The following is a 27,487-nucleotide window of genomic DNA, read 5'->3' as shown; positions in this document are numbered from 1 at the left end:
CAAAACCCCAGGTTCGGAACTGATGTGTCGCGCTTTCTCCGCACTCGGTCTTTTTAGAACTCTTTCCCGTCGGGGTGCGTGGAGTGAACTCGCGGGTCTGTGAGACCTGAAAATTGAGAGCTTCTTTGCGCCCCGGCACCTGCACCCGGCGGCTCTGCGGCTGTCACCATGGTGAGGGGGGTAGTTTCAGGCGCTCGGGTCGTAGGGCTACAGGGCTGGTGGAAGGCGGGGCCCTGGGGCGGGCGGGGGCCTTGGGGCGGGCTGGGGCCCTGGGGTGAGGGGTGGTAGGCGGAAGGGAGGTACTGCTGAAGGGAAGGGTGGGCTCGGTTGAGTGAAAAAAACTTGTTTGGGGGACACAGTCTGTTAAATTGCCGGCTTCGCCACGTGTTGTGTGTCGTCAGTGCCAGAGCCTAGGGATATCCCTGTGCTATGGACAGATCTTAATCCCTCTGCCGCCTCGTTTTATTGCTGAGGAAACGGAGCCAGGCATACAGCACAGATCTGCCACATCTGCCCTCTTTCTACTGAATCTTTAGTGTTTCTCTGCAAAGTTTTATTCCCACGTACCTTCCTGGTGGTTGCCGCAACGTTTATGTGATAGCGGTTGAAAACACCGCAGCTGATACGTAGTACCTGGTTCACTTGGCATTATTCTCTGTGCTGGAGTTGACTGCGTCATTATTTTATTTTTGCAGTCTTAAAATACAAATGGACTGTGGCCACATGTTTAAAATAAAAGTGGCCATGTAAAATAAAACTGCCCCTTAAAAAGCAAAAGGGGATCCGAGGCGTTGCTGGTGACAGCAAAAGAGTACAACCACTTTTGAAAGCAGTTTGGCATATGACCACACAAAAGACTTATGGGCGCGTGTTAATTCACTAAAAACTGGGAACAACCCAAATACCCATCAGCTGGTCAGTATATCCGTACATGGGACTCAAGGCAGTAACAAGAATCGAGGTACTGATGAATGTAACAACGTGGGGGATCTCAAAAGCCTTAAGTGAAAAGCTACACGCAAAAGGCTACAAATTGTTAATATGTAAGTTTCTATGCTCTGCAAAAGGCAAAACTAGAGTAATATACTACATACAGATTGGAGGTGGAAAAAAGGATTGCTTTCAAAGATATACAAGGAAGTTTTCTGAGGTAATGGAAAGACTCTCTTACTGATTGTGGTGGTTACAAAACTGTTATAGTTTGTTAAAACTTAAAACTGTACACCTGCACCTTAAAAGGGCACATTTCATTATATGTAAATTGTATGTAAATAAAACTAACTTATTAATTTTTTAAATAAAAAGGATAATGATGATGATATCGAAAAACCAGATTACTGATGTTAAGAAAAAAAAAAGAGAGAGAGAGAGAGAGAGATCGATCCTGGAATCAGGTCATCCTTTTTGTGGGGCCAGTGGATTTTGGAAGTTCCTTTCAATGAACAGAAACTTTCACTGAGATTATTACAGATGTGAATCCTGATGCCTGATATCATCCAGGATCAAACATTTTTTAACTCACTTGACTAGGCTTAATAGCACAAGAGTTACTTAACCAAGTGAACATTTGGATGACATAAGGCCTTCTATACTTCATATGGTGCTCAGAAAGTTTTTTAACATAATTCTGTCATTAATTTTTAAAATCAATGTTTCTTGCATTGTTACAGCCACAAAACGAATATATTGAGTTACACCGGAAGCGCTATGGCTATCGTTTGGATTACCATGAGAAAAAGAGAAAGAAGGAAGGTCGAGAGGCTCATGAACGTTCAAAGAAGGCAAAAAAGATGATTGGTCTGAAAGCTAAGCTCTACCATAAACAGCGCCATGCTGAGAAAATACAAATGAAAAAGACGTAAGTGATCATTTCTTTGTTGTAACAAGTTAATGTCTTTTTAGTTATAGGTTTTAAAATGGATAATCTTGAATCTTTTTCTTTCTTGATAGTATCAAGATGCATGAAAAGAGAAACACCAAGCAAAAGAATGATGAAAAGACTCCACAAGGAGCAGTACCTGCGTATCTGCTGGACAGGGAGGGACAGTCCCGAGCTAAAGTACTTTCCAATATGATTAAACAAAAACGAAAAGAGAAAGCAGTAAGTAATGAAAATTGAAGCATTTATTTCTTTTTTGTTCAGGAGAGAATTACTTAAATTTAATCTTAGTTTTTTTCCTTCAGTTTAATTGGATACATGAAATCCAGCTACTATTCCCATTATTCAGGTATCAAAGTCTTTGTAAATTTCATTTTGTATTATTTAATAAAATATTTACTTTCTCATCACCAGAACACGTTAGTGTTTAACAGCTTTTTAAAAATGTATTAGAATACCACACATCTTTAGTGTAAAAAAAAGTACTTAAAAAGTTAGCAGTGCATCTCAAATTCAGAGTTTTAACAACTTCCTACATTTGACACCTCCTAGTGTTGTGCTCTTGCAGAGAAAGATACGACTGCTGTTTTTTTGCTGCCCTGCTGTGCTAAAATTTGTTCAGAAGTAGAATAGTGAAAAACCCTCTAATTGATTTGACTTAAATAAAAATTCAGAATTTTTAAAAACATTACTGAATTGCGCTTGTGTCAAATTAGGTTAAATTCTGCTAAAAACAGGAAAAGATATAGGTACTGTTTTTAAACACCTGTGGATAAATTGACAGAAATCTAGGTAGCAACAGAATATGTGGTATCTATATTTAAAGAATTTTCAGTCTCCAAATTTGATTTTAAAAACCACAGTTTTTTGGTGTGTAAGAATCTACATTTAGAATGGTATAACTTGAATCGCTTCTCGGCCTTTTTGCTAAGATCAAGTGTAGAATGGTATAACGTGAGCACCAAAACAAACTGTAGAGGTTATCTACTTAACCTCTCCTCATTTTACAAATAAAAAGACTGAAGTCCAGGAGGTTGTAAATCATTCTTCATGTTCACAGATCTATGAAATGGTAGAACTGCTTCTAGAACCTATGTGTTAGTAATAAGTCAACAAAAATTTTTAGTATTTTTTTTAAAAGTTACTAAATACTTATTTTCCAGTGTTTATTTTGAGAGAGAGCAGGGGAGGGGCAGAGACAGAGAATCCCAAGCAGCCTCCTCACTGTCAGCACAGAGATCATGTGAGATCATGACCTAAGCCAAAACCAAGAGTTGGACATTTAATTGACTGAGCCACCCAGATGCCCCAAAGTCAGATTCTTTATACTGCCTTTCACTTTTTTCAAACAATTTGCATTCTAGGGAGGTTCACAGTATGTGGTGATGATTTTGCCTTACTAGTAATAAAATCTAACAGTTCACTTGAGGTAAAAATAGATATATTAAGAGGTGGAAACAGTCTTCTAATTTTACATATGAACTATTTGGTAGTCAGCACATATAGTTTCTTTTTTTTTTTTTTCAACGCTTTTTATTTATTTTTTTTGGGACAGAGAGAGACAGAGCATGAACGGGGGAGGGGCAGAGAGAGAGGGAGACACAGAATCGGAAACAGGCTCCAGGCTCCGAGCCATCAGCCCAGGGCCTGACGCGGGGCTCGAACTCACAGGCCGTGAGATCGTGACCTGGCTGAAGTCGGACGCTTAACCGACTGCGCCACCCAGGCGCCCCAGCACATATAGTTTCAAGAAGTCACTGACTTATTACAGGTGGCATTTTTCATCCATAACAAGCCATTAAGATTTTTAGCTTAAGCAAACCATTTTATTTAATGTGTTCATAATATGAAACTTCATTAGTTCCAATTAATTCGGGGCTTGTGAGGAGACAGTACAGACCTCTAGAAACAGTTGAGCCAAGATCTTGTTGGTTTAGGAAAAAAATTTGATTTTTCATTCTCATTGCCGTTTACTAACAAATTTAAATGATGGTCTGTTTTTAGGGAAAATGGGAAGTCCCTTTGCCCAAAGTTCGTGCCCAGGGAGAAACAGAAGTATTAAAAGTTATTCGAACAGGAAAGAGAAAGAAGAAAGCATGGAAGAGGATGGTTACAAAAGTCTGCTTTGTTGGAGATGGCTTTACTCGAAAACCACCTAAATATGAAAGATTCATTAGGCCAATGGTAAGTCCCTTGAAGAGTGGGATGGACTAAATATTGGTTGCTGTGTTAAATTGGGTAAAGTAGAATTTCCTGAAATTCCTGAAATTGATATGAAAAGAGATTGAAAGACATTTTTTAGGCTGTTTTTGCTATTTTAAGTTATTGACAGGGATGGCTTAGGAATTTTCCTGTACTGTCAAGAATCTTGTCTTCATAAGAAACGAGATGAAAAGTAGTTTTCATTACAGTGTCAGTGGATCCTGATTCTTAAATAAATGGCATATTAGAATCTTCATTTTCCACATGAAGTCATTTTACTCATTCAGCAAGTAATCTATATACCTGACACTTGTTATATTTAAGAACAGTTCAAAAACTTCAGTAGGGATAGTTTTTTTCAAGAAGCAAATCCTATTTATTAGGTCAATTAATGCTTTTGAAAACAGTATGTAATCACTGGAAAAAGAATTTAATGTAAGAGTGGGACTTACTTTAATTTCCTTTGACACCAATGGTCAAAACCAGTCTCGTCCCCTTTCCCAAGATGTAATTGAACATATGGTTGACCCTTGAACAACTTGGGTTAGGGATGCCCACCACCTGCACAGCTGAAAATCCACATATAACTTTTGACTCCTCAAAAACTAAACTAATAGACTGTTGCTGGAAGCCTTACTGATGGCATCAACTGTCGATTAACACATATTTTGTATGTTAAGTGTATCATATACTGTATTCTTAAAGCTAAAGAAAAAGGGGCACCAGAAAAAAAGGGGCACTTGGGTGGTTCAGTCAATTATGCATCTGACTCTTGATCACAGCTCAGGTCTTGATCTCAGGGTTGAGTTCAAGCCCCACGTTGGACTCTGCGCTAGGCATGAAGGCTACTTAAAGAAAAAAAAAATGTTAATATCATTAAGGAAAAATAAATATCAAAAAAAAGTCTTCATGTAAGTGGACTTGTGCAATTCAAACCTGTTTTTGTGGGTCAGCTGTGTATTTTTGCAAAATCCCTTTAAACAGACTGAATTACTCTCCCCACTGGATATCTAACCTGCTTAGAAAAACAATCAGAGGAAGGTTGGCAGTGTTCCCGTTTCTCAACCTGAATAATTTTTAACGGATTAAAATGTTGTCAAACAGTCTGTTTCTGTAAATTTCTGTCGAAACACAGCTGTGCCCTTTCATTTACATAATGTCTATGGCTGTGTTTTCCTGAAGACTTTTGAGTAGTTGCAGGAGAGACCATATGGCCTGCAAAACCCAAAATGTTCACTATCCCTTTACAGAAAACCTTGACCCGTCCCTGGATTGTATCATGGATGCCTCTTATTTTGATTTCATATTCATAATCTCTTAAATCTAGTTTGGTAATTTTATCAGTTCTGTAGGGAGAGAATATACTGGTCATGTTGTTCTAGGCTTTCTGTAGCTTGACAGATAAGTCTCTCATGGTGCATTAGTCAAAGGGCATTCCCAACTGTGTAAGTTTATTACAAGCTTCATTAAAGAGTCCATTACTAAGTACTTGATGTACCCTTACCCCATACGTGGAAAAATCAAATTTAAGAGACTGCAGAGTGTTGTGGCTTCTGAAGTGCTACACCCCAAGAGGCCATATCTAGGTGACTGAGTGACTGTGGTCTCTGTAAAAGATGTCTGGGCTTTCTCCAGTCTTTGACCAGTATTACCATCAATGAAAAGCTGACAGTCCACCCCACCTTTTTCATCATGTAAAATAGCTAATGTAATTAGAGACATGCCATTTAACCTGGGGAACAAGTCATTTCACATGTCAATCCTTATGTTATAAAAAAAAAAAGGGGGGGGGGGCGCCTGGGTGGCTCGGTCGGTTGGGCGGCCGACTTCAGCTCAGGTCATGATCTTGCGGTCTGTGAGTTTGAGCCCCGCGTCAGGCTCTGTGCTGACAGCTCAGAGCCTGGAGCCTGTTTCGGATTCTGTGTCTCCCTCTCTCTGACCCTCCCCCACTCATGCTCTGTCTCTATCTCAAAAATAAATAAACGTCAAAAAAAATTAAAAAAAAAAAAATGGGAGTTGTAAGGTTATAATGCTTAAATGAGCCATTTGTACACTTCAGCACAGTGCCTGGCATATAGCAAGTTCTCAGTAAATGTACGTAACTACAGAGGAAAATCTGAGTATGATGCTAGGTAAAGCTCCATGGTAACAACTCCAGGAGTATGTGTTTGGAGTTTTTCCCCCATGTATTTATCAGGTTTGTAGTCTGGAGAATTTATAAATATTTAATTGATGCCTTAAGATTTGACATTGTTCAATCCATGAGGATTTTTGTTGGGGAAGACCATTGGAAAAGCAGATGATTGCTCATCGTTAACATTTTAGACTCGTAACGTTTTTGTGTTTGACTTATTAGGGCTTACGTTTCAAAAAGGCCCATGTAACACATCCTGAATTGAAAGCCACCTTTTGCCTGCCAATACTTGGTGTAAAAAAGAATCCCTCATCCCCACTATATACGTCTTTGGGTGTTATTACCAAAGGTACTGTCATTGAAGTGAACGTGAGTGAGTTGGGCCTTGTGACACAAGGAGGCAAGGTTATTTGGGGTAAGTAAAGTTGTGAATATGGGGCTGCTGCTATTATAACCCTAAAATTGAAATTTTTAAGTTGGTAGGAAGTATGTAAGCAAATTTTAATGCAGAATTGCTGGATAAGTAAAAATGATGTAAATCAGACTTAAACTTATGAAAAATACTTCTGTAGACACAATAGTTATGAATGTGATTCTTTTTAGTTTGGATTATTGATATCAGTTTATAAAGTGTACTAGATTGGGGCGCCTGGGTGGCGCAGTCGGTTAAGCGTCCGACTTCAGCCAGGTCACGATCTCGCGGTCCGTGAGTTCGAGCCCCGCGTCAGGCTCTGGGCTGATGGCTCGGAGCCTGGAGCCTGTTTCCGATTCTGTGTCTCCCTCTCTCTCTGCTCCTCCCCCGTTCATGCTCTGTCTCTCTCTGTCCCAAAAATAAATTTAAAAAAAATGTAAAAAAAAAAAAAAAAAATAAAGTGTACTAGATTTTTAGATTTATGGCTGTTTTAAGAGAAACTATGAAAGAAGCAGATGGAAAGTTACAATTATAAGTAACATATTGGAAGGAATTACAATCCCCCCAGGAATGGGGGAAGGGAGACCTACATCAAACACATAGCCACACTATTTCAATAATAATTAAAAAACAGACGCCATGCCTCGTTTTCTTGGTTTTCTGCTTTTAGTGTCCAGGTAAGCTTTAATGTTCTTCAAAATTGAAGAGTACACTCTGACTTCTTGATTGAGTCTTTATATGAGTCATTAACTCCTACTTCATATTGGCAGACATCAGTTTTAAAATTGGTTGCTAGATTAACTTGAAACTTAATGAAAACTTACTGCATTTTCTAGTAAGAAAAGTGTGTGGAAAAGCAACAATGCTCAGGTAAATCCACAAGGGCTTGTTAATACAACGTACTAACAGAATGGAGCTGACTACTATTTGTAGAAGTGTAACAACAATATGTAAAAATTGCCTCCAGAACTTGTTTGATTTTGAGTGATTTTGTAAAATCTCATTGATCCTACTATCGTTTATTTTTTTCTTTCTTAAAAGTGTCCATTAGAAATATTTTGGGCAAAGTTAATTTTTATTAGCTAAATCTCTCCTTTTTCCCACGTTGTTTTCTTCAGGAAAATATGCCCAGGTTACCAACAATCCTGAAAACGATGGATGCATAAATGCAGTCTTGCTGGTTTGACAGCACTTTCAGACAAGTAACTCTTGACAATTACTGAAGACTACTCACCCATTAAGAAGACACCGTTTCTGTGGTGGTTCTCCAAATACTGCCCAACAGCCTTACATATCTGCAGCCTTCAAGAGAACTATTTATTCTATTGTAAGAAACATTAAAATAGGCTTATTTACAAATTGGTCTTTATTTTTTAGTCTGTTGAGCATTTAGGCGTTCATAAATCTGAATAATGTTTTAAAAAGCAATTATAGAGGAGCTGGGTAGCTTACTCAGCACTCTGTGCTGACAGTGCAGAGCCTGCTTGGGATCCTATGTCTTTTCTCTGCCCCTCTCCCTCTCTCCCTCTCAAAATAAAGATTTAAAAATACATTTAAAAAAGATTTTAAAAAGCAATTGTAGAAGTATCTTGGTCTGTATCTGCATTAAGAAGTGGATACTCAGCAATGCAGATTTTTTGTTACTGGAAAAATTAATATAGTTGAAAACACCTTTTATCATAAAGGTTCATGCACACTTAAAACTAAAGCCTATGCTAGGAAACTGTCATTTCTGAGACCTTACCTGAAGTCTTTTTTCTTCATTAATCCTAAGAAAGGTAGTGTTAACCCCTGGTAACCTTTGTTTATAAGGTATTTAAAGTACAGGAGAGAAGGCACACTACAGTAAATAGAGTTCAGAAAAATCTTTTCACCTCTAGTTTTGTATTTTACACATTTTTTCTTCCTCTCAGTCATGTATACTTCTATCTACTAGGAACTGTATTTTCTACTCAAAATATATGGAAAAAAATACACTAAAATGTTTATACTTTCATATATTTAACAGGGTTAAAAAATATAAGTAATTCCAGGTAAAAGTTTTAAAAACACTGCACTGATGCTCTTTATGAGCAATTTGTTTGCAGTTAACTTGAATGATATAAAAAAGATCATGTTTCAGGTTTTGTAACTTAGTCAAAGTGCTCTTGTGATGTGAATGTTTGCAGCTCTGAGCTTTTAAGGTGTAATATCACATTAATCTATAATCACGTTAATGGTTTTAAATTGTTTATTTTTAAAGTCTGTCTTGAAAGTACAACCAATGTGATTAATTGTGCCTTTAACAAAATTATTTTATGTCTAAACAAATTCAGTTATCAAAACACAGGCCAGGAAACGATCACAAAACATACTACTATTAAAACTTAAAAAACAAAACAAAAAAAACTACCAAGAAAACAAACATGAGTACCTCAGTAAGACTTGCTCTTCTAAATAACGTAACATCTTTCCTAAATACTGTAAACATAGAAGTTTTAGAACACATACACACTTAGGAAAAGAAAGCCTATTTCCTTGGGAATGACTATCCAGTATGATACAATTACTTTAGGATGACAGAAGCTGAACTTTTCTTAACAATTAAGATTTTAACGACTGATTTTTGCCACTAATAGAAATGGGGAATGTGTGAATGACTATGTTTTGGAAGGTGGGGGGAAAAAAAGGTTAAAGGTAAGCACAATACTACAGAACTAAGGTCCGCTTATCTTTTAGAACCCAAAATAAGCAAATTAACTATCATGTACAAAGAAAGCTTGATATTAAATATACCAACAGAAGCCTAACATTTTTAACTAATAACACTCATGAAAGACTGGCTAACACCCTAACATCAGATTAGCCACTAGTGGACATACAAGGCAGAAATTTCTAAAATGCTATTACACAGATGGGTAATGTTAGTATAAATTCTTTATTTACATTAAGATCTGTATCAGTTTGCTGGTGTGACCAAACCTTAGAAGGTAATCCCTAACGGTAAAGCAGTACTTAATAGCAGGTATTCAGATACTACGTTAAGACTCAGTTTGATGTAATCATAAACCTTCAAGATAATTTTCTAAAGTCACTGAAACAATTTTAGGTAGTGTCCTGGTGGTCAGCTAAAAGTGAACCATTGATCACCAGTAATTGCTACCTTGCCATGTTCATTCTGCAGTGAATGGAAACACCATGAATATAGACATTTTAAGTAGAAGACTGACATTCTGTCATGCTATTTGATTTTATAAAAAATCATAATAGATCCTCTCACCTTTAAAAGTTGTAGAGGAGCTTTACAATAAATTCTTAAATATATTTCTGTGATGTCTAGCAACTGGAGAATTTAAACTTGAAAGCAGAACTAAAATTTTGCTAATATATATGTTTTATATTACATAAGGAAATATATAAGTATTTATACAAACTGAAGTGAAATCTTTTCCAGAAATAAAACTTCTAAACAGAAAAAAGCAGTCCACAAAGGACTATAGCATGTGACTAGACACTCAACAACTAGACTGGCTGGCTGAAATCAGATTTCAGTCCTCTCTAATTCTGAAGTTTTTCCAATGCCTTGGCAAAAACTAGGTATCTGATTCGTTTTATTCAGATTCCTTATTGAGGACAAATTTTGTTATCAATTCTATACTCACTGAGTACAGAACTCATTTACTGGACACGAACATGTTACCATGACAGTAAGGTTTTTCTACGTGACCTCACTTTCTCTACCATCTACAAACCCCCAAAATAACATTCTCTGTCAGAGATAATATGTATCAAAAGTTTTCTGGTATGCTAAGCAAAAAGTTCTGCAGTTGCTGAAAATGCTCTTACTGTTTAAGAATAAACCAAACAAGTTTAACAAGGTGAGTGTATACTGTTAGTCCTCACTTACACACGAATAACTGATTATTTTGTGAACTCAGCAACTATATATTCACCTATCAAGAGTTGTCAGCTCAAATTTCTTAAACTATACCCGAGAATAATGAATAGTCCAAGTAAAAAAGTAAAATATCTAAGTGTTAGGTTTTTAAATCTATTGTAAGAAATTAAAAATGGAAAGGTTAAGAATTTACTAAATCTTCCTATCTTTATTTCCCTAATTGTGGTAGTAAAGTTTCTCACAAAATCTATAAAACGGCATCAACATGATAGATACACTAGTACTAGTACCAGTCATACTTATTTTTTCGACTAATCAGCATTTGTTCAGAAAACAAATGGCCAAAGTGCTTTAATTTTTCATCTGGAGTAAAGTCATCTGGCTTGCCTCTGACCAGTAACGAAGGAAAATGTAGGGGATACAAGCATTCAAAATTTACTGTCATTTTACCTGCTTAAACAATTAGCTTATTAGATCTAAAATATCAGTATCTCAAAATAAAATTTAATGACCTCACCTGACCATAGACTAGGATAAAGCATTCAACATCAATCCTTAGCACCTCAGATAACGGCAGAAAGACTTAACGTTTTGTTTTTTTCCATGTAAAGACCAATTCTGTTTTAAAAACAATCTAAATGGTCTCAAAGCATTCTCCACAAGAAGCGCAAATCTGAGCACACCTAATACTTAATGAGAATTTTTTTTTTAAATTTTCCTAGGCAAAAGCCTTTGCTACAGTAACCATGTATATATACAGGCTAGCTTGTAACCTGTCCTCAAGAACAAATTAAGAGTGAGCAAGACCAGAGCAACACCCAAAGCCTCCAATTTGATATAAGCTCTTAACTGTAGCTCCCTAGGCAGATTTATTCTTGTCATTTGGATCTAAGGTGGTGGGGGCATGGTCCAAATCTACCCAGGTGTGGATGCCAAGGACATAAGCTGGCAGACAGGCAGGCAGACCTTTTGGTAGGAATCACTCTCTTGAGTTACGGAAGTGGACAAAAGCTGAGGAGAATATACAACTCTAGAGTAAAGGCAGTGGCAGAATCAAAGAGAAGCCTTAGGAAGGGTTCTCACACTTCTGAAGTATACATGTTAATTGGATGAGGACAAAAGTTAGTCCCCAGCTTCAAATGAAATGTATATAATCATGAGTGCCGACATGCCGAAGTTAAGTCCCTAGCAGTATTGTTAGTATAAGATGTTGTAAAGATGGAATTGGAAACAGATTTTGTACCTTTCCTCAGACACAAGTCAAAGGAGGAAACAGCATCTACACAGCTACGAATCAGGAGGCCAAAATACCACCTTCATAAACCCTTCACCATAAACTTCTGTATTTGTGCTGTCATTTAGCTGAAGTATATTTTCACGTACTGACATTTTTGTTTTGACATGCCTACATTTTAAAAAAATGATTAGTTTTGATTTTTTAAGATAAAACTTCCGGAACCTTCACCAAGTTTACTATTAAAATCCATAGTATAAAAGATTTCTGTGATCCTTACAAGTAATGGAAAGCCTACTACTTTCAGTTTAATTTATATTTTCTGAAATACGAACGGTCAGGTGTCCCAATTGTTAAAGAAAATATAGTATGATCTGGTTTCCCCAAATCGAAACATGGTTAATAAAAATAAAAAATTGTACTTACACCAAACAGCCTGAAAAATTAAAAAGAATGGTGAATCCTAGGTCCTAAGGGGGAGGGAAAACTGGCATCATAAATAAGTTCAAAGTAAAATTTTAGAATTTTTGCCCTGTGCCCCATGCCATTTATTACCATATTTTAAAAACAACAATTATGTTACAAAGAAGAGGGTTCTAGCATCTGCATTTCTTCTTGACTCATGTCAGCTTCGCTTTCTTCTTAGCAGGTCCTTTATGCCCTTTGGCCTTCCTTCTTAAATTCCGCCTGTCGACCACAGGCACCTCCACCTCTATCTCCTCTGAGCTGCTATCCACAGTTTTCTCTGCTGACTGTGTAAACTGATCCAGTTGCTCCGAAGACGCTTCAGACTGTTCCTCTGACTGGTTCTTCTGTCCCGCGTTCTGTGCAAATGGCACATCTTCAAGTTCAACCTCTATCAAAGAACTCTGGGGAAGAGCTGTAGATGTTTCTTGGGGCTCAGGTACCCCCTCCTCACCCTGGTCTTCCAATGAAGAAGTAGTATTGGGCGATAAATTTTCAGAGATGGACTCCTCAGAAAATTCAGCTATCACAGAGTTTGGAAAACCACTGTCAGATCGTTCTTCATTTGGGACAGTACCAACATTGTCTGAACTCCCAAAATGGGCTTTCTTTCTGGAAACTAGTGGTAGTTTCTCTTCAGTGTGCCCTTTTTCATCAGATGGGCCTTCGTCTAGCAACATTTCTGAGTCAGTTATATGTGAGGTCTAAAAATAAAACACCTGGTGAACAAACCTTTGCAGTACAGTTCTTACATAAATTATTCTCAGACACTAATATTCAGTGACAATGAACTGCATTTTAAAGAATTCAGTACTCAGTCACTTTCATTAATCAGGTGTGCATACTCTGAACACAAGTCAATTTTTTCAAAACTGATGTGATCATTTGACTCCTCCTTTAAAGACATAATAAAGGTACTTCGGACATTTTAAACTTCCTATGAAGTTTCTTTAAAACCATCAATGAACTAAAACTTCTTGGTGTCTTGCTCTTACTTGAGCCACAAGCAAGAGTCCTCTGGAGTGTGACACTGGGCCATCCCACTAAGTTTGACTATGACTTCACTAGATGAAAGGGAAGGGCAATGGAAATTTTATTCATTTATTTAGTGAAACACTAATAAAATAATGCCATACAATAGTTGTTCAGCCTTAAACTGGAACATTCAAAAGTAAAAATGAAACTCCTTTTAAAATATTCCATCAGGTTTTCCCCACTCATCTAATCTCTCTCCCCAGTTAAAATGTGTTAAAATGGTCATAGACTATGGTCATAGACTGTTGGTCATAGACTACGTAAGCAACAGGTATTCGAGTATTTGGTAAACTATGTTTTATCTGTTTTTCTAAGCATTTCTCTAAATCTACAAACAAAACTCATTGCAGGGCACCTGGGTGCCTCAGTTGGTTAAGTGTCCGACTCTTGATTTCGACTCCGGTCACGATCTCACGGTTTAGTTCCTGAGAATGAGTCCCATGTCGGGACTGCTCTGACAGCACAGAGCCTGCTTGGGATTCTTTCTCCCTCTCCCTCTGCCCCTACTCTGCTCATTCTCTCTCTCTCAAAGTAAATTTACTTAAAATAAGTAAAATATAAAATAAAAAATTCATTTTGTTAACGTAAGTCACATATGTATGAATAAGGTTACAAAGATTAGAATTTATGGAACGTTACGGATTGCATTATTTTAAAATACCTAATGTAGTGTGATAATATATAATTAATTTTCCTGAAGGACTATATATATTAAGTGGAGGAAAATATATCCACTGCAATGCCCCTTCCACGTCACCAACACTGGAACAGGTGGACTGTAAGAAATTATCTCCCTCTTACCTTATCCTGTGCAACAGTCTCAGGAGGTTTTGAAGATTCTGCCACCACTGGAACAAGAGTTGCAGAGTCTTCACTGGAATTAAAAGACTGCAATTTTGTTTCTTCATCTAAAACTTCACTAGCGGAGTCCTCCTCTTCAGTCGTAAGTGAGGCCTTCAGAGTATCATCCATTATCTCACCATTCAGAGGCTCTAATTCAGATTCCTATATGAATGGGGGGAAAAAGTAAGTCAGGATACAATTTTAAGGTAACTTATTATTTGTCATGCAAGGAGAGTCCGTTCCCAGTCTCCACCTGTCATGCACCAGGACTCAAAATAAAGTTTTACCACATTATAGGACATGAGTTAAGGAATTAGTCTGAGGAAAAGACAAACTTCTCAGGCAGGGTCGGTAAAAATGCACAAGTAACCCAAACTCCCCATGTTCTCATGGAGACAGCAGACAGACCAGGATGCTCTGCAGACACAGCGCAGGTCTGAGATGTAGTGAAGAAACCCTGTTCCCTTCTTGTTCTTCCTTTTTATAGGGCCAGCCTGATGGGCACCTTTTCAGTAAAAAGGCACCAGAGACTAGAGCTGATGCCAGCTCTTTACACAACACTTGGTCAGCACTTGACATCTTTGGGGCCTGTGGGAAGTTACGGTTTACCCTACCAAGGGGAGAAAGCACTGCCAGTCTTGGAGGAAGCTCAGTTTGGACACAGCTTCTTGCTGGAAGAAAATAGCCCTCGATCTGAGTTCATTTTCCAGTCAACTTTCCAGTCAACTCTGGCTCACTTTTTGAACAATCCTGCTCCTTACATCACATTAAATACGGAAATATCAGTGAGCTGATGACACAAGCCCTCCAATTATGAAATTCTTCCAATGTTTATCAACACAAAATATTTCTATGTAATGTTTAGCAGTTCTAATGAATCTTAGTGAGATTCTAATAGAGGACGTTTGATTACCATTTTAAAACTTAGAAAACTGATGCACTCAAGTGTTCAGAAATAGATCTGTCTGAATTATGTAGGATCCCTACAATCATAGGGATACTGAAATCAGGACTTAGAAAAATTTTATCTGACCAGACAATATATGGAAAATAGACTGCACACAGAAGGTATTTACAATAAAGTTCATAAAATGATCAACTAAGATAGGAAAAAATGTTGAAAGAAAAAAATGAGAAAAACATAGCAAACGCTTAAAAAAAAAACAGAATGTTGGTAACTAAAAGTGAGAAGCAGCAGAAGAGAGAAATCTGTCCCTCAAGTTTTCGGTTTGGGAACAGAATGGAAGATTAAAAAAAAAAATTACAGGAAAAAAGGCCCAATACAGAAATAATAAGAAAGGATAAAGATTATGTTGAATTTAAGAAGATAAAAGACATCTGTCTACATAAAAATATTCAGGAGACAAGCAATATTGAAGCATTACAGTCTGAATCAATATTCAAAGTCTAGAGTTACTAGTCATCCCCACAGAGATGAGAGTTCAACCACTGGATTGGATGCATTTTCAAAGGAGAGAACATGAACCAAAGAGCAACAAGTCAAGAACTGAATCTTCCAGAATGTCCACAAATAAAGGGGAAAAAAGGAAGCAGAATAGCTAAGTAATAAAGCAAAACAAAACTTCAGAGATAGGAAAAACCAAGAAACCAAAATACAGTAGTGTTATAAGGCCTACATTACACGGGACTAGAGGATATTGAAGAAGTCACAGTAATCGATCTAGGTACAGAAAGTCACTAAGTGTCACTGGTGACCTACAAGACTATGTGTGCACAGTGTATTGCTGGACAAATGAAACTGGTTACATGAAGTACGTACAGTATAATCTTAAGGATATTTTTTTTTTTTTTCAACGTTTTTTATTTATTTTTGGGACAGAGAGAGACAGAGCATGAACGGGGGAGGGGCAGAGAGAGAGGGAGACACAGAATCGGAAACAGGCTCCAGGCTCTGAGCCATCAGCCCAGAGCCTGACGCGGGGCTCGAACCCACGGACCGCGAGATCGTGACCTGGCTGAAGTCGGACGCTTTAACCGACTGCGCCACCCAGGCGCCCCGGATATTTTTTTTTTTTAAGAGAAAGAGAGTGAGAGCAATCACGAGTGGGGGGAGGGGCAGAGAACAAGAGTGAGAGAATCCCAAGCAGGCTCCACGCTCAGCACAGAGCCCAACATGGCGCTTGATTCCACCATCCTGGGATTATATGACCTGTGCTGAAATCAAGAGTTGGAAGCTCAACCAAGTGAGCCACCCAGGCGCCCCTAATCGTTAAGTTTTTAAGAGAACAAGACCACAAATATATATTCTCATAAACGTCTGGATATGCATAAATCCCCTTTTTAAACATGTGCTTTACTGTCCAAATGTCCTACAACACAAGAAGAAAATGTCATTTAAAAACACAGTTTCACTGGGGCTCCTGGGTGGCTAAGTTGGTTAAGCAACTGATTTCAGCTCAGGTCATGATCTTACAGTTCGTGGGTTCAAGCCCCGCACTGGGCTTTGCATTGTGCTCCAAGCCCCGCACAGAGCCTGCTTGGTATTCACTATCTCCTCCTCTCTATCCCTCCCCCAATCAATCTCTCTCAAATAAACTTTTTTTTTTTAATAAAAAATAAAAATATAGTTTCATGAAATAGAGGAGGCAGGAGCTAAAGTGGAGTAAGTTAAGAAAATAAAATTGGTGGGGGTGCCTGGGTGGCTAAGTTGGTTGAGTGTCCAACTTAGGCTCAGGTCATGATCTCAAGGCTGATAAGTTGGAGCCCCGCATCGGGCTCTGTGCTGACAAGCTCAGAGCCTGGAGCCTGCTTCAGATTCTGTGTCTCCCTCTCTCTCTGCCTCTCCCTGCTCACACTATATTTCTCTCAAAAATAAGTATTTTAAAATTAAAATAAAATAAAAATGGTAATGCAGTTTCACTTATTAAGGTGCTGGCTAGACTTGGCAAATAGGTAAAAGATTTGTAAAGAAACTTAAGCATGTATGAAAGAAGAAATAAGGAATCTCTAGAGAACCAAAAGTTGAAAATACTGAAAAAAAAGAAAAGGGGGTGCCTGGGTGTCTCAGTGGGTTAAGTGTCCGACTTTTGGTTTTGGCTCAGATCATGATCTCATGGTTTTGGGGGTTTGGGTCTCACGTCAGGCTCTGTGCAGACAGCGGGGAGTCTGCTTGGGATTCTGTCTCCCTCTCTCTCTGTTCCTACCCCACTCACACAGTCTCTCTCTCTCTCAAAATAAATAAAACTTAAAAAAAAAAAAGAAAGAAAGAAAAAAACAAGAACAGGAAGAAACGGAAGAATCAAAAAGATAAGGATAAACACTTGAGGAACTATAGAAATCAGGCCAGATAAAGTTTTCTCATGTTTAAAAAAATGGAGTTATTTATCCAGGAATATGTAATAAATTATAGTCAAAATATATAAATATATACACACACATATATATATATGTATATGTATGTATATATATATATAAATATATACACACATATAGATACTATATATATACATATATATACACATATATATACGTATATATCTATCTATAATTTTTGGTTTTGATGATGAATCTTATCCTTCTAGCCAAAATACAGGTAAAACTGAGGGCTGTGGACCTTAAGGCATTTTAACTGGTTCTACAAGGTAGACCTTACAGTCCTATGATTTGTGTCACTTCTTAAATATGTTTAATTTCTCAAATTTTGTATTTTAAAAATACTGAGGCATCTTATTACCTAAACATCCTCTATTTTATCTTTGTTGTAAGTCAAACTTTTAAAAATTCACTTTGAAATATAAAATGATATTTGCAATTTTATCCTCTTCCCAACTCTAGTACTGGACCTTGTTTAGTATAGGTAGATGCTTTTTAGCATTAAATACAATTTCTACTACCACCCTAAAATGTATCATCATATTTTTCTAACGATATATGATTAAGAAAGTTAAAATTTAGTTTACTTTCATTCACTTTATTTGATAAGCAGGATCTCATACCTTTTCACCATCTTGCTTTTCCAGACGTGCCTGGGTTTCTGGTGCAGGCCGAGCATCCTTATCACTACTTTCGTCCTCAAATTCAATCACACTTTGTTCGGGTTCTTCTTCCAGGAATTCCTCTGAGCTCTCTGATGTACGTACAGTAGACTCCAATCTAGAAAAGAAAAAACATTCTTACTTGTTTTATTAAGGATGAATATAAACTTTCAGGAGTCTGTTAATCAAGTAACACTTTAAAGAATCAACTAAGTGTTGTTCAGTCAACTTCCGGTCCAAAGGCAGTCTCCTCTTCTTACAAACTTAGCTTCTTTCCTACCTTGTTTTCCGGTTTGAGTGATAACGTCACCATCTCCTCAAGCATGTAAGCTAAATCCTTCTCTTACTCTCTACCCATTTATGAAAAACAAAATGTGGCCCAGGAAGAAGTAGTTGTAAGGGAAACGAGCTCGCAGCTCTCTGGCTTCTGAGGTTTCAGGTCTGTAGGAGAGAGGAGGCAGCTAGTGAGTAGTATCCACTGCAGCTGGTCCTCGGCGACTCTCCTGTTGACCTCCACACGTCGTACCTGCCACCACTGTTGGTTGGAGCATTTGACATGGTGCAGCCAAGAAATGGTTACGGAGAAGCCCAGTCTGCTGCTCATAGGGTGGGAGTTTGTGAGGTAGGATTATACTTTGCAGCATAAAGCTCCAGAATATTTACGCAGGTTTTATGGAAGGAATTCTTCCTATGTTCATGCTGGAGTACATGCTAGCGGAAACCCCAGGAGGCTGCTTATGGCCAAAATGATACACAACACAAAGTATTATCTCTGAACTTCAGTGAGTATCATACTAAAATTCATCACATGGATGCTCATGCAACCTTGAGATCGAGTAGCCGTCCAGGTCACGGGTTGGCTATCTAACAGAGGACAGCCAGAGAGGAAGTTTATACAGACCTTGGATCCGGCTCCTGAAGCATCTGTTCCAAGTAAGTTTATGTTCACAATGATGTGTTTCGTTATACAGATGAACTATTTGGTGATTCTGAATCAGAACTCAATGAAGGATCAGGAGATGAGGTAAAAAGAGAAACAAGAAGAAAGGCAACCATCCCCAGAACCTGTGCAAGAAAATGCTGATAGCGGTTACTATGAAGCTCAGCCCGTGGCTAATGGCAGAGAGGAGCCTTTGGAAGAGTCCTCTCATGAACTTGAGCCAGAATCTGAAACAAAGACTGAAGAACTAAAGCCACAAGTGCAAGAGAAGAACTTAGAAGAATTAGAGGAGAAGTCTACTTCTCCTCCTCCTTGCTGAACCTGTGTCTCTGCCACAGGAACCATCAAAGCCACGAGTTGAAGCTAAACCAGAAGTTCAGTCTCAGCCACGTTGCGTGCATGAACAACGACCCTAGAGGTACAACCCGGGTCTCCCTCCTAGAGGACCAAGACCAGGCAGAAGAGATGCTAAACAGAGTGAATCTGACAACTGTAGAATAATTTGCTATCCACACAGTCATCAAATTTTTGTTGATAACCTCCCACATGATATTGATGAAAATGAACTTAGAGTTCTTCATGAGTTTTGTAAACGCTGTGGAACTGTGCATCAATACCAAGGGTTTTCGGAGAAAGCTTCCAAACTTTGTGGGTTTTGATGACTCTGAACCAGTTCAGAGAATCGTAATTGCAAAACCAATTCTGTTTTGAGGGGAAGTACGTTTAAATGTGGAAGAGAAAAAAAACAAGAGCTGCAAGAGAGCAAGAAACCAGAGGTGGCGGTTATGATCGCAGGGATATTAGGTGCAATGATCGAGGTCCTGGTGGTCCACATGGAATAGTGGGTGGTGGAATGATACATGACCAAGTTGGAAGAGGACCTCCTCCAAGAGGCGGCATGGCACAGAAACTAGGCTCTGGAGGAGGAACTGGGCAAATGGAAAGCTGCTTCACAGGACAACGTCACGGAAGCTCCCGTTGCCAGTCTTAGCAGTGGTACGTTATGCATCATGTTTGCATTCTTGTTAATTTTTCTTTTTCTTTGGCTTTGGAATGTGACGGCCTTTTTGATCATTTTTTGATGTGAAAAGCATCCTCTATCAGTTAAACTGAGGTGGACATTATTTCCCCAATTCCATAATAGGATTCACACTATTAATTTATAAATCTAGATTTGGAGAATTAAGGGCTGAGAAATGACCGTATCTTAAACTATCTACAACAAAATGAACTTAACAGGACATGCCCAACTGAATTCAGGTCCTCTGAGTCAAAAAAAACCCTCTGCTGCACATTTTAAGTGTTACTGTTTCTGCCTATTAATGTTGGAAACACAAACAATGCAATTTGTGCAACTGGAGAATCTTGTCTTTTTTCTTGGCTTCCCCCAAAAATACAACCGAACAGAAACTTGTTACGCACTCATCAAAAGGCACTGATGCTCACTCTGACTTCATTAACACGGACATCTGCAACAGGAGGCAAAAGGGGGAAAAAAATCTTTCCTCTCTTTTTCCAGGAGAGAATAGTCTGTGAAGTGATGAGGGCATTTTATCTGCTTGCTGTGACCAGCGTGTGTACACATAAACCTTAGCAAGACTACAAGTATATTCCAGAAGGAATATAGTTATGAACCAAATAACAAAAAGAAGAACTTTAAATGCTATTGTCTTGAACACTAGACCAGATTTAGTAGCTCCATATCTAAGATTTTTCCACCTACCCCTTTTCAGTACAGGGATGGCTGGCTGCCCAACACATTACTCATCCCTTCCTCCTCTCTTTAAACTGTGTACAGTGAAAATGGTCTCTACTGTGTTTTTGTTCTCTGGTAATGTAATAAGCATGATGGTGCCTTCTATTAATACATCGGTCTTGCTGGTAATTCTGTAAGAATAGTGTATGAACTGCTGTGCTGCAAAGCCAAACAGCTGCAAAATGTTGAACAATCACTGAAGTATATAAAAACTGCATTATCTTCAAAATCAGTAAAATTGACTAGCACATTAAAAAAAAAAAAAAAGAAAAGCAAAATTCCACAATAATTCTGGGATGTTCAATTTAAAATGCACGGCTATGTTCCCTTCTAAAAAAAGTATGACATCAAAATACTATTAAGAAAACTGTAATTATCTAACCTCTTACCTTTTCACAAATGACTAGCCTCAAATATTTAGTTATATATGCCTTGAACATAAATTTTTCACAAAAATAAACCATTTACATAATTACTCAACTATTCCAATTTAACATTATTTACATAATGAAATCAGCAGAGGTACAGAATTTTCTACTCGAGTAAAATAATTTCACAGATGAAAAGGCAAAATTATGAATGGTTAACTCAGAAACAGCAGGTAGAACTAGTAAGACAAAAATCTAGTTTTACTAAAAATTTGAAATCTTGCTTTCTTTATGATTCCAAGGAAGATAAAGGATAAAGTTTTAACCCGAGAGTTCTGTTGATTCAGCTGGCTATTAAGTTCCTAGAGGGGTTGACTGAACTTAACCACTTACGGTTATCGCTAACTTGTGTTACATCCAATAACCCAGTAAAATAAATCAGTTATAAAATAAAACAAGGTTTTTAAAAAACTAAACTTCAGCATTACTAAAAACTACAGCTACTGGGGCACCTGGTGGCTCAGCTGGTTAAGTTTCCTACTCTTGATCTCATCATCTTGAGTTCAAACCCCATGTTGGGCTCCACACTGGCTGTGGAGCCTACTTTAAAAACAAAACAAAACAAAACAAACAAAAAACTACAGCTACTGGCAGAGCTGGTGATAATGACTCATTTGGGGTAATATAATCACTAGAAAATTCTCTGGGATTTTCACACGTTATGTGTGGCTTATTTTACTCTCTTACTATCAACTTCTCACTGTAACATGTCAAAGTGACACCACTGGTAACTGTAATCAGTAATCCTTAGAAGAATTCAAATACAGACTCTTACACCAAGGTTATGTGTACACAAACAAGGTAATAATGGACTCCACCTTAAATACTAATTACATGAAAATAAGAATAACCAAATAATGAGAGTAAAATAAACAGTACTTGTTTATTGAAGCTGTAGGTGAAGTCTGGGGAGTCTTTTCATCTTCCCCTTGCGAACTACTAAATTCAGAATCCTGAAATCGCTTTCCAATCTTTGGCCGCTTTAGATGACTACTTCGAGTACGAGTGGAAACCGGTGTTTTATCATGACCTGAGAAAAAAACAGCAAAACTACAGTTAATTCATTATGTCTTGAAAGGATTACCTGTTACACTACACAGAAATTTAAGAACTATGCTAGCTTACATATATTCCCCCCAATTACACACTTCTTTCTCTCATATCAGGCTAAGAAACAATGCCAATGTCTTGTTCTAAATTATGCAATAACTTTGCGTTATTCATTCCTCACATTTCTATATTGCTCTGGGCTGTGCAATATATTTTGCATTTTCATTTATATTCTCTCCTAATAATCTTAGGAAATAAATAAGGTAGGTATCACTCTCCCGATTTTACTGGTAAGGAAATGAGGAAAAGGGTGGTGTGATAGCTTGCTTTGTTCACACAGCAAGACCAGTGGTAGTGGTGACATTAGAACTCAGCTCTAAGTTTAACAGATGACCATAGGGGAAGAGAAGGAAAAATAAGGTACAAACAGAAAGGGAGGCAAACCATAAGTGACTCTTAAATACAGAGAACAAACTAAGGGTTAATGGGGGGATTGGAGGAGAGGGGAAAATGGGTGAAAGGCATTGAGGAGGGCACTTGTTAGGATGATCACTGGATATTGTATGTAAGTGATGAATCATGGGAATCTACTCCTGAAGCCAAGACTACACAGTATGTTGGCTAACTGGACAATTAAAAAAAAAAAACAAAAAAAAAAACACCTCACCTCTAGATCTTAGGTAAGTCTTCATTTACTCTAAGGGACATCCCCTCCCCCTAAATTCTTGTGTCTGACATACTGGTAAATCAGCTGAATTTCTTACCTTCAGAAGTACTTGCAAAGGCATCTTTTAGAGAGTCCATCTAAAACAGAGATACAGATTAAAGGCAAAACTTTTAGATCAGTTTTTCTCCTATGAATCTACTTCACTCCGTGTCAAAGAAAACCTTTTGAAACATTTTTCAAGTAGTACTTTTTGTACTATTCATCAATTAAGGATACCTACTTAAGAAATTAAAAGGCTACGTTATAGCCTCAGGTTATGAGGCTGAGCACTTACCAAGCCATCTAGTATGTTCCAATGCGACACACAGGGGTTTCCTAGTGTTCTGTCCTCAACTACCTTCTCTTCTCTGTCCATGTGCTCTCCCTGTGTAATTCTATCTACCACCTTCACTTCAACATCTATTTGCTGATGAAAACAAATACACAATTTAATCTCCCCAACTCTTCCCTGATTTCCAAAGCTCTCTTTCAATAAAATACGTATGTCCAACCAACTTCAGAACCAACCTGTCCCAAACTGAACTCTTATCTTTTCCCAAAACTCTTATCTTTTCTCTATCTTGGTTAATGGCAATAACAATTCAGTCAGCCATTCTAGCCAAAAACCTGAGGGGGTAATGACTTCCTAACCCTCATTCAGCGAACCACAAAGCCTGTCAATTCTGACTCTAACGAATCTCTCAAAACTGCCCCCTCCTTTGTATTACCAAAGCTTTAGTTCATGCCTTTATCATCTTGAATGAGAACTAGTCCAATAGCCTCATCTCTGGTATCCCTCGTTCTAACCACATGCTCTGTAACTCCCTCCAATCTAATGAAAGAAAAGCTTCCAAATCACAAATTGTGCCCACTCTCTTACTTTAAAAACAAACAAAAAAAATTTAATGGTTTATCACTGCCTAGAATACAAACTCTCAACCTCTTCGAAACCAAATGCCTCTTACGTACCAAATAGGACATTTTCTTTCACACCTCTCCTTTTTACATGCTTACCTTTGGAAAGCTCTAACCTTTGGCACAAAACTCCCACCTACCCTTTCCAAGTCAGCTTGGTTGCTACTTTACCTATTCCACTCCTTGGGCAGAATCAGTCATACTCTGCTATGTACCTTCAATCATTTGCTATATGCTCTATTAAGGCAACTGTAATCCTGTAGTTTATTTCCTTATTTAACAGTTTCCAATAACGGACCATCTATTTCCTCCCATGCTTGTAAGAACCATATCTTTGTACATCCGGTACTTGCCACAGCATCTACTTTATTAGACCAACTACTGTTCATTTTTTATCACACACTTGCTGAAACCCTACAACAAAGTAGGCACAGAGACTTTAAGGCCTAGTGATAGGACACAAACAAGGGTAAACTGTGACAGATGACTAGACAAAAATCCGGTCTTCAAGAAACCTGCAGTTCAACTAGACAAAGACACAAATAAAGATCAATAAATAAAAGATACAAAAAGTCTAAGAGAAATACATGTAATGTTTTATGTCCCCAAATAGGAAAAACCAAGTAGAAATACCATCACCACTTAAAGAATAAATCACGTATTGATCACTTCACAGTGTATATCAAAACATCAAGTGTACAACTTGCAAAATGTGGACAATTTGGGGCGCCTGGGTGGCACAGTCGGTTAAGCGTCCGACTTCAGCCAGGTCACGATCTCGCGGTCCGTGAGTTCGAGCCCCGCGTCGGGCTCTGTGCTGACAGCTCGGAGCCTGGAGCCTGTTTCCGATTCTGTGTCTCCCTCTCTCTCTGCCCCTCCCCCGTTCATGCTCTGTCTCTCTCTGTCCCAAAAATAAATAAAAAACGTTGAAAAAAAAAAATTTAAAAAAAAATGTGGACAATTTTTGTCAATTATACCTCCATAAAGCTAAAAAAATGTAGATCAAATAAACAAACAAGACCACTTTCCCATGTGGTTACTGATAAAAAGAGAGATTAAAAATAGTTTAATGTGAGAAATATTTTCCTTGAACTAATTAAAATCTTAATGTAATCTGAGTAAGAATTTCTAAAACCAAAGAAAATCCCATTTATGCTGCCAACTTTATGACATGGTTTAATATATATTCTCATTTACACAACCCATTTATAAGTATTTGGCTTATTATTAAAGTAAATCATTGCATAGGAAGAGCTTTTTCTACATTCACTGACTGGTTTTATGTCTGAAAAACAGTACATAAATCTGAGTATATCTGAGAAATCTGGACCACAATATAATCGAACCCAGGCTTATCATGAAGTTTGAAGTTCCAAACATAGAAAAAATTAAAACTCCTTATATGTAATTATATTATTTATGTTATCTTTAAAAATGTTTCAGGGCACCTACGTGGCTTAGTCAGTTAAGCATCCAACTCCTGATCTCGGCTCAGGTCGTGGTCTCATGGTTTGTGAGACCGAGCCCCACGCTGGCCACACGAAACGTGTTTGGGATTCTCTCCCTCTCTCTGTCCCTCCCCACTTGAGCACACGCTCTCCCTCTATTTCAAAATAAGTATATAAACAACAAAAAATGTTTCAAAAATGTTCAGTCAACACTCATGCTAATTAAGGCAGGAATACGGGGCACAAATAATTCCCCAAAGCACTTGTCCCTAAAAGGTTACCTAGTATTTGCAAAGTGCACTACATTCCACAAAGACGTAGCATATATAGCCTCAAACTTCCCACAATAACTTCACAACTTTTAATCTACAACTAATATCACTTCTAAAAATTCATCCATGCCTCAAACTTCCCAAAGTAACTTCATAACCTTTGACTTACAACTAGTATCACTTCTAAAAATTTATCCCTGCAAGGAAAGCATTACATAGGCAAAAAGATACATGTATAAATGTGTTCACTGCTGGGCCACTTATGTATGTAAAAAACTTAAGTATATGATACGTTAAAGAAATAAACAATAATATTTCCATATACTAGAATAGTATGCTGCTACTGAACAATCATGTTTTAAACAGTAATGCCATGGGAAATACTTGCAATACCATGTTAATGGAGAAAAACAGAAGCAGCACAACAGAAAACAAAAATGTACACAAATACATGTAATATATATGAAATACAAATACAAAAGTGTTCACACTTGCTGTATCTAGGGTAGTGGAATTACAAATTTTCATTTTACTTTGTATTATTGTGTGTGTATTCCAAATTATTCTTCAAGGAAAATTAAGTCCTTAGTAACCAATTAACAGGAAATACCAAGAAAATGAGCACAGTAAAAATTACGTAAGTTTGGTGAATGACCTGAAACATTTACAAAATCAAATATTAGCTGCATCTAGTTTAAAGAAACAGAAAAATCATTTCCTACAATAAACATACAGTGTACCTACAGTTAGCTGCATCTCACTAGACTGATTGTCTTCAGTTTCTGCTTCATATTCTGGAACAGATGCAAGACCATATTCTCCAGACATGGGTCTTTTGGCTTCATTTTGAGAAACTGCTGTGTATAGAAGAATTTTAAAAATTGTAACCTAATCAGTATTTGGTTTTAACTGTAGCACTGTTTGTACTGATTTTCACCAAAGCCCTGAAGAGCATCCTGAACAGAGTGTGTTGAAAATCTAGGTGTGGAACATCTCCTTCATCAGTAACTTACAATGAAACCTTGAAATCACAAAAAGTATTAGTTACCTGTATTTAGTGACTATGAGGAAAGTGACTATGAGGAAAGTGACTATTAGGAGGACTATGAGATCGGGAATTACCCTTTGATCCCTTGATGCCTATTCTATGCTGATATCTGGGTTTACTTCTTACCTACCAATACCTGCCAGAATGTTAGATTCTTATGGGCTATTATTCTAGGTTCTCTTATTATTAGTAACCCAAATGTTAATACATAACAAAAATTCAAACTTTAGAAAAGAGGGTCTGTTACTAGAAAGGTTGCATTACAATATACCATAACTCTGGACTGTAAGACACAACCATCAATAGGCACTTTTTTAAGCTGGACACGTGTTCAAACTGAAAACCTGTAATTCTTACCAGTAATTTTAAGCGTTTCTCTCTGTAATGCTCTGGTGACTGGTATTCGCTGGTACCAGTGTCCAACACCTTCAACTTCCCAGAGGAGTTCATGATCTCCTGGATACTTTTCAAAGTACTGCTTGCAAGCTGAAAAATACATTTAGAATTTTCTAGAAATCCCTGATATCAATTGTTTTGGAAAACAGAAAGAAGAGAAAGCTGCTACACTCACTTAAAAATGCTAAGGCAACTCAAGAAAATCACACAGCAGTCTCATTTACGAAAACTTTACCATGATCAAAAAATAAAAATCCTGATAAAAGATACGTTTCTTAAAAAAAAAAAAAAAAAGATGCGTTTCTAGTAAGAAGTTGCTACAGCCAAGGTCAAAGAGGTTTTTGCCTGCTTTCTCCAATAGTATTTTGATGGCTTCCTGTCTTACATTTAGGTCTTTCATTCATTTTGAGTTTATTTTTGTGTATGCTGTGAGAGAGTGGTTCATTCTTCTG

General features: G+C 37.6%; 2 protein-coding genes and 1 pseudogene across 9 annotated transcripts in view; 2 read left to right on the top strand and 1 right to left on the bottom strand.

Moving 5' to 3' along the window:
* The first annotated feature begins 12 nt into the window (after positions 1 to 12).
* On the top strand, positions 13 to 7,986 carry NSA2 (NSA2 ribosome biogenesis factor). 2 transcript variants are annotated; one of them, XM_058729713.1, is made up of 6 exons: positions 13 to 171; positions 1,671 to 1,858; positions 1,951 to 2,101; positions 3,884 to 4,063; positions 6,438 to 6,630; positions 7,746 to 7,986. In XM_058729713.1, the coding sequence occupies exons 1-6, from the start codon at positions 169 to 171 to the stop codon at positions 7,811 to 7,813; spliced, it is 783 nt and encodes a 260-aa protein (XP_058585696.1). In that variant the 5' UTR covers positions 13 to 168; the 3' UTR covers positions 7,814 to 7,986. The 2 variants fall into 2 exon arrangements, with proteins under 2 accessions (XP_058585696.1, XP_058585688.1); XM_058729705.1 differs by lacking the exon at positions 6,438 to 6,630 and having other exon boundaries at positions 18 to 171.
* An 857-nt stretch (positions 7,987 to 8,843) lies between these two features.
* Positions 8,844 to 27,487, bottom strand: part of FAM169A (family with sequence similarity 169 member A) — a 97,345-nt gene continuing 78,701 nt past the window's right edge. For 6 of the 7 annotated variants that reach the window (XM_058729608.1, XM_058729598.1, XM_058729632.1 and 3 more), the window contains 7 exons: positions 26,997 to 27,125; positions 26,336 to 26,448; positions 23,015 to 23,054; positions 22,080 to 22,230; positions 18,038 to 18,194; positions 14,040 to 14,243; positions 8,844 to 12,907 (listed from right to left, as the gene is read on the bottom strand). In XM_058729608.1, coding sequence (XP_058585591.1) covers positions 12,359 to 12,907; positions 14,040 to 14,243; positions 18,038 to 18,194; positions 22,080 to 22,230; positions 23,015 to 23,054; positions 26,336 to 26,448; positions 26,997 to 27,125 — 1,343 coding nt within the window. In that variant the 3' untranslated portion in view covers positions 8,844 to 12,358. The remainder of the gene's footprint in view (positions 12,908 to 14,039; positions 14,244 to 18,037; positions 18,195 to 22,079; positions 22,231 to 23,014; positions 23,055 to 26,335; positions 26,449 to 26,996; positions 27,126 to 27,487) is intronic. The other variant, XM_058729636.1, reaches the window with a different exon arrangement.
* On the top strand, positions 18,649 to 20,098 carry LOC131489114 (ras GTPase-activating protein-binding protein 2-like; annotated as a pseudogene).

The sequence above is a fragment of the Neofelis nebulosa genome, chromosome 1 (genome assembly GCF_028018385.1).
Source record: "Neofelis nebulosa isolate mNeoNeb1 chromosome 1, mNeoNeb1.pri, whole genome shotgun sequence".
NCBI lineage: Eukaryota > Metazoa > Chordata > Mammalia > Carnivora > Felidae > Neofelis > Neofelis nebulosa.
The sequence above is the reverse complement of the archived record's forward strand: the minus strand, read 5'-3'. Positions and strand labels throughout refer to the sequence as shown.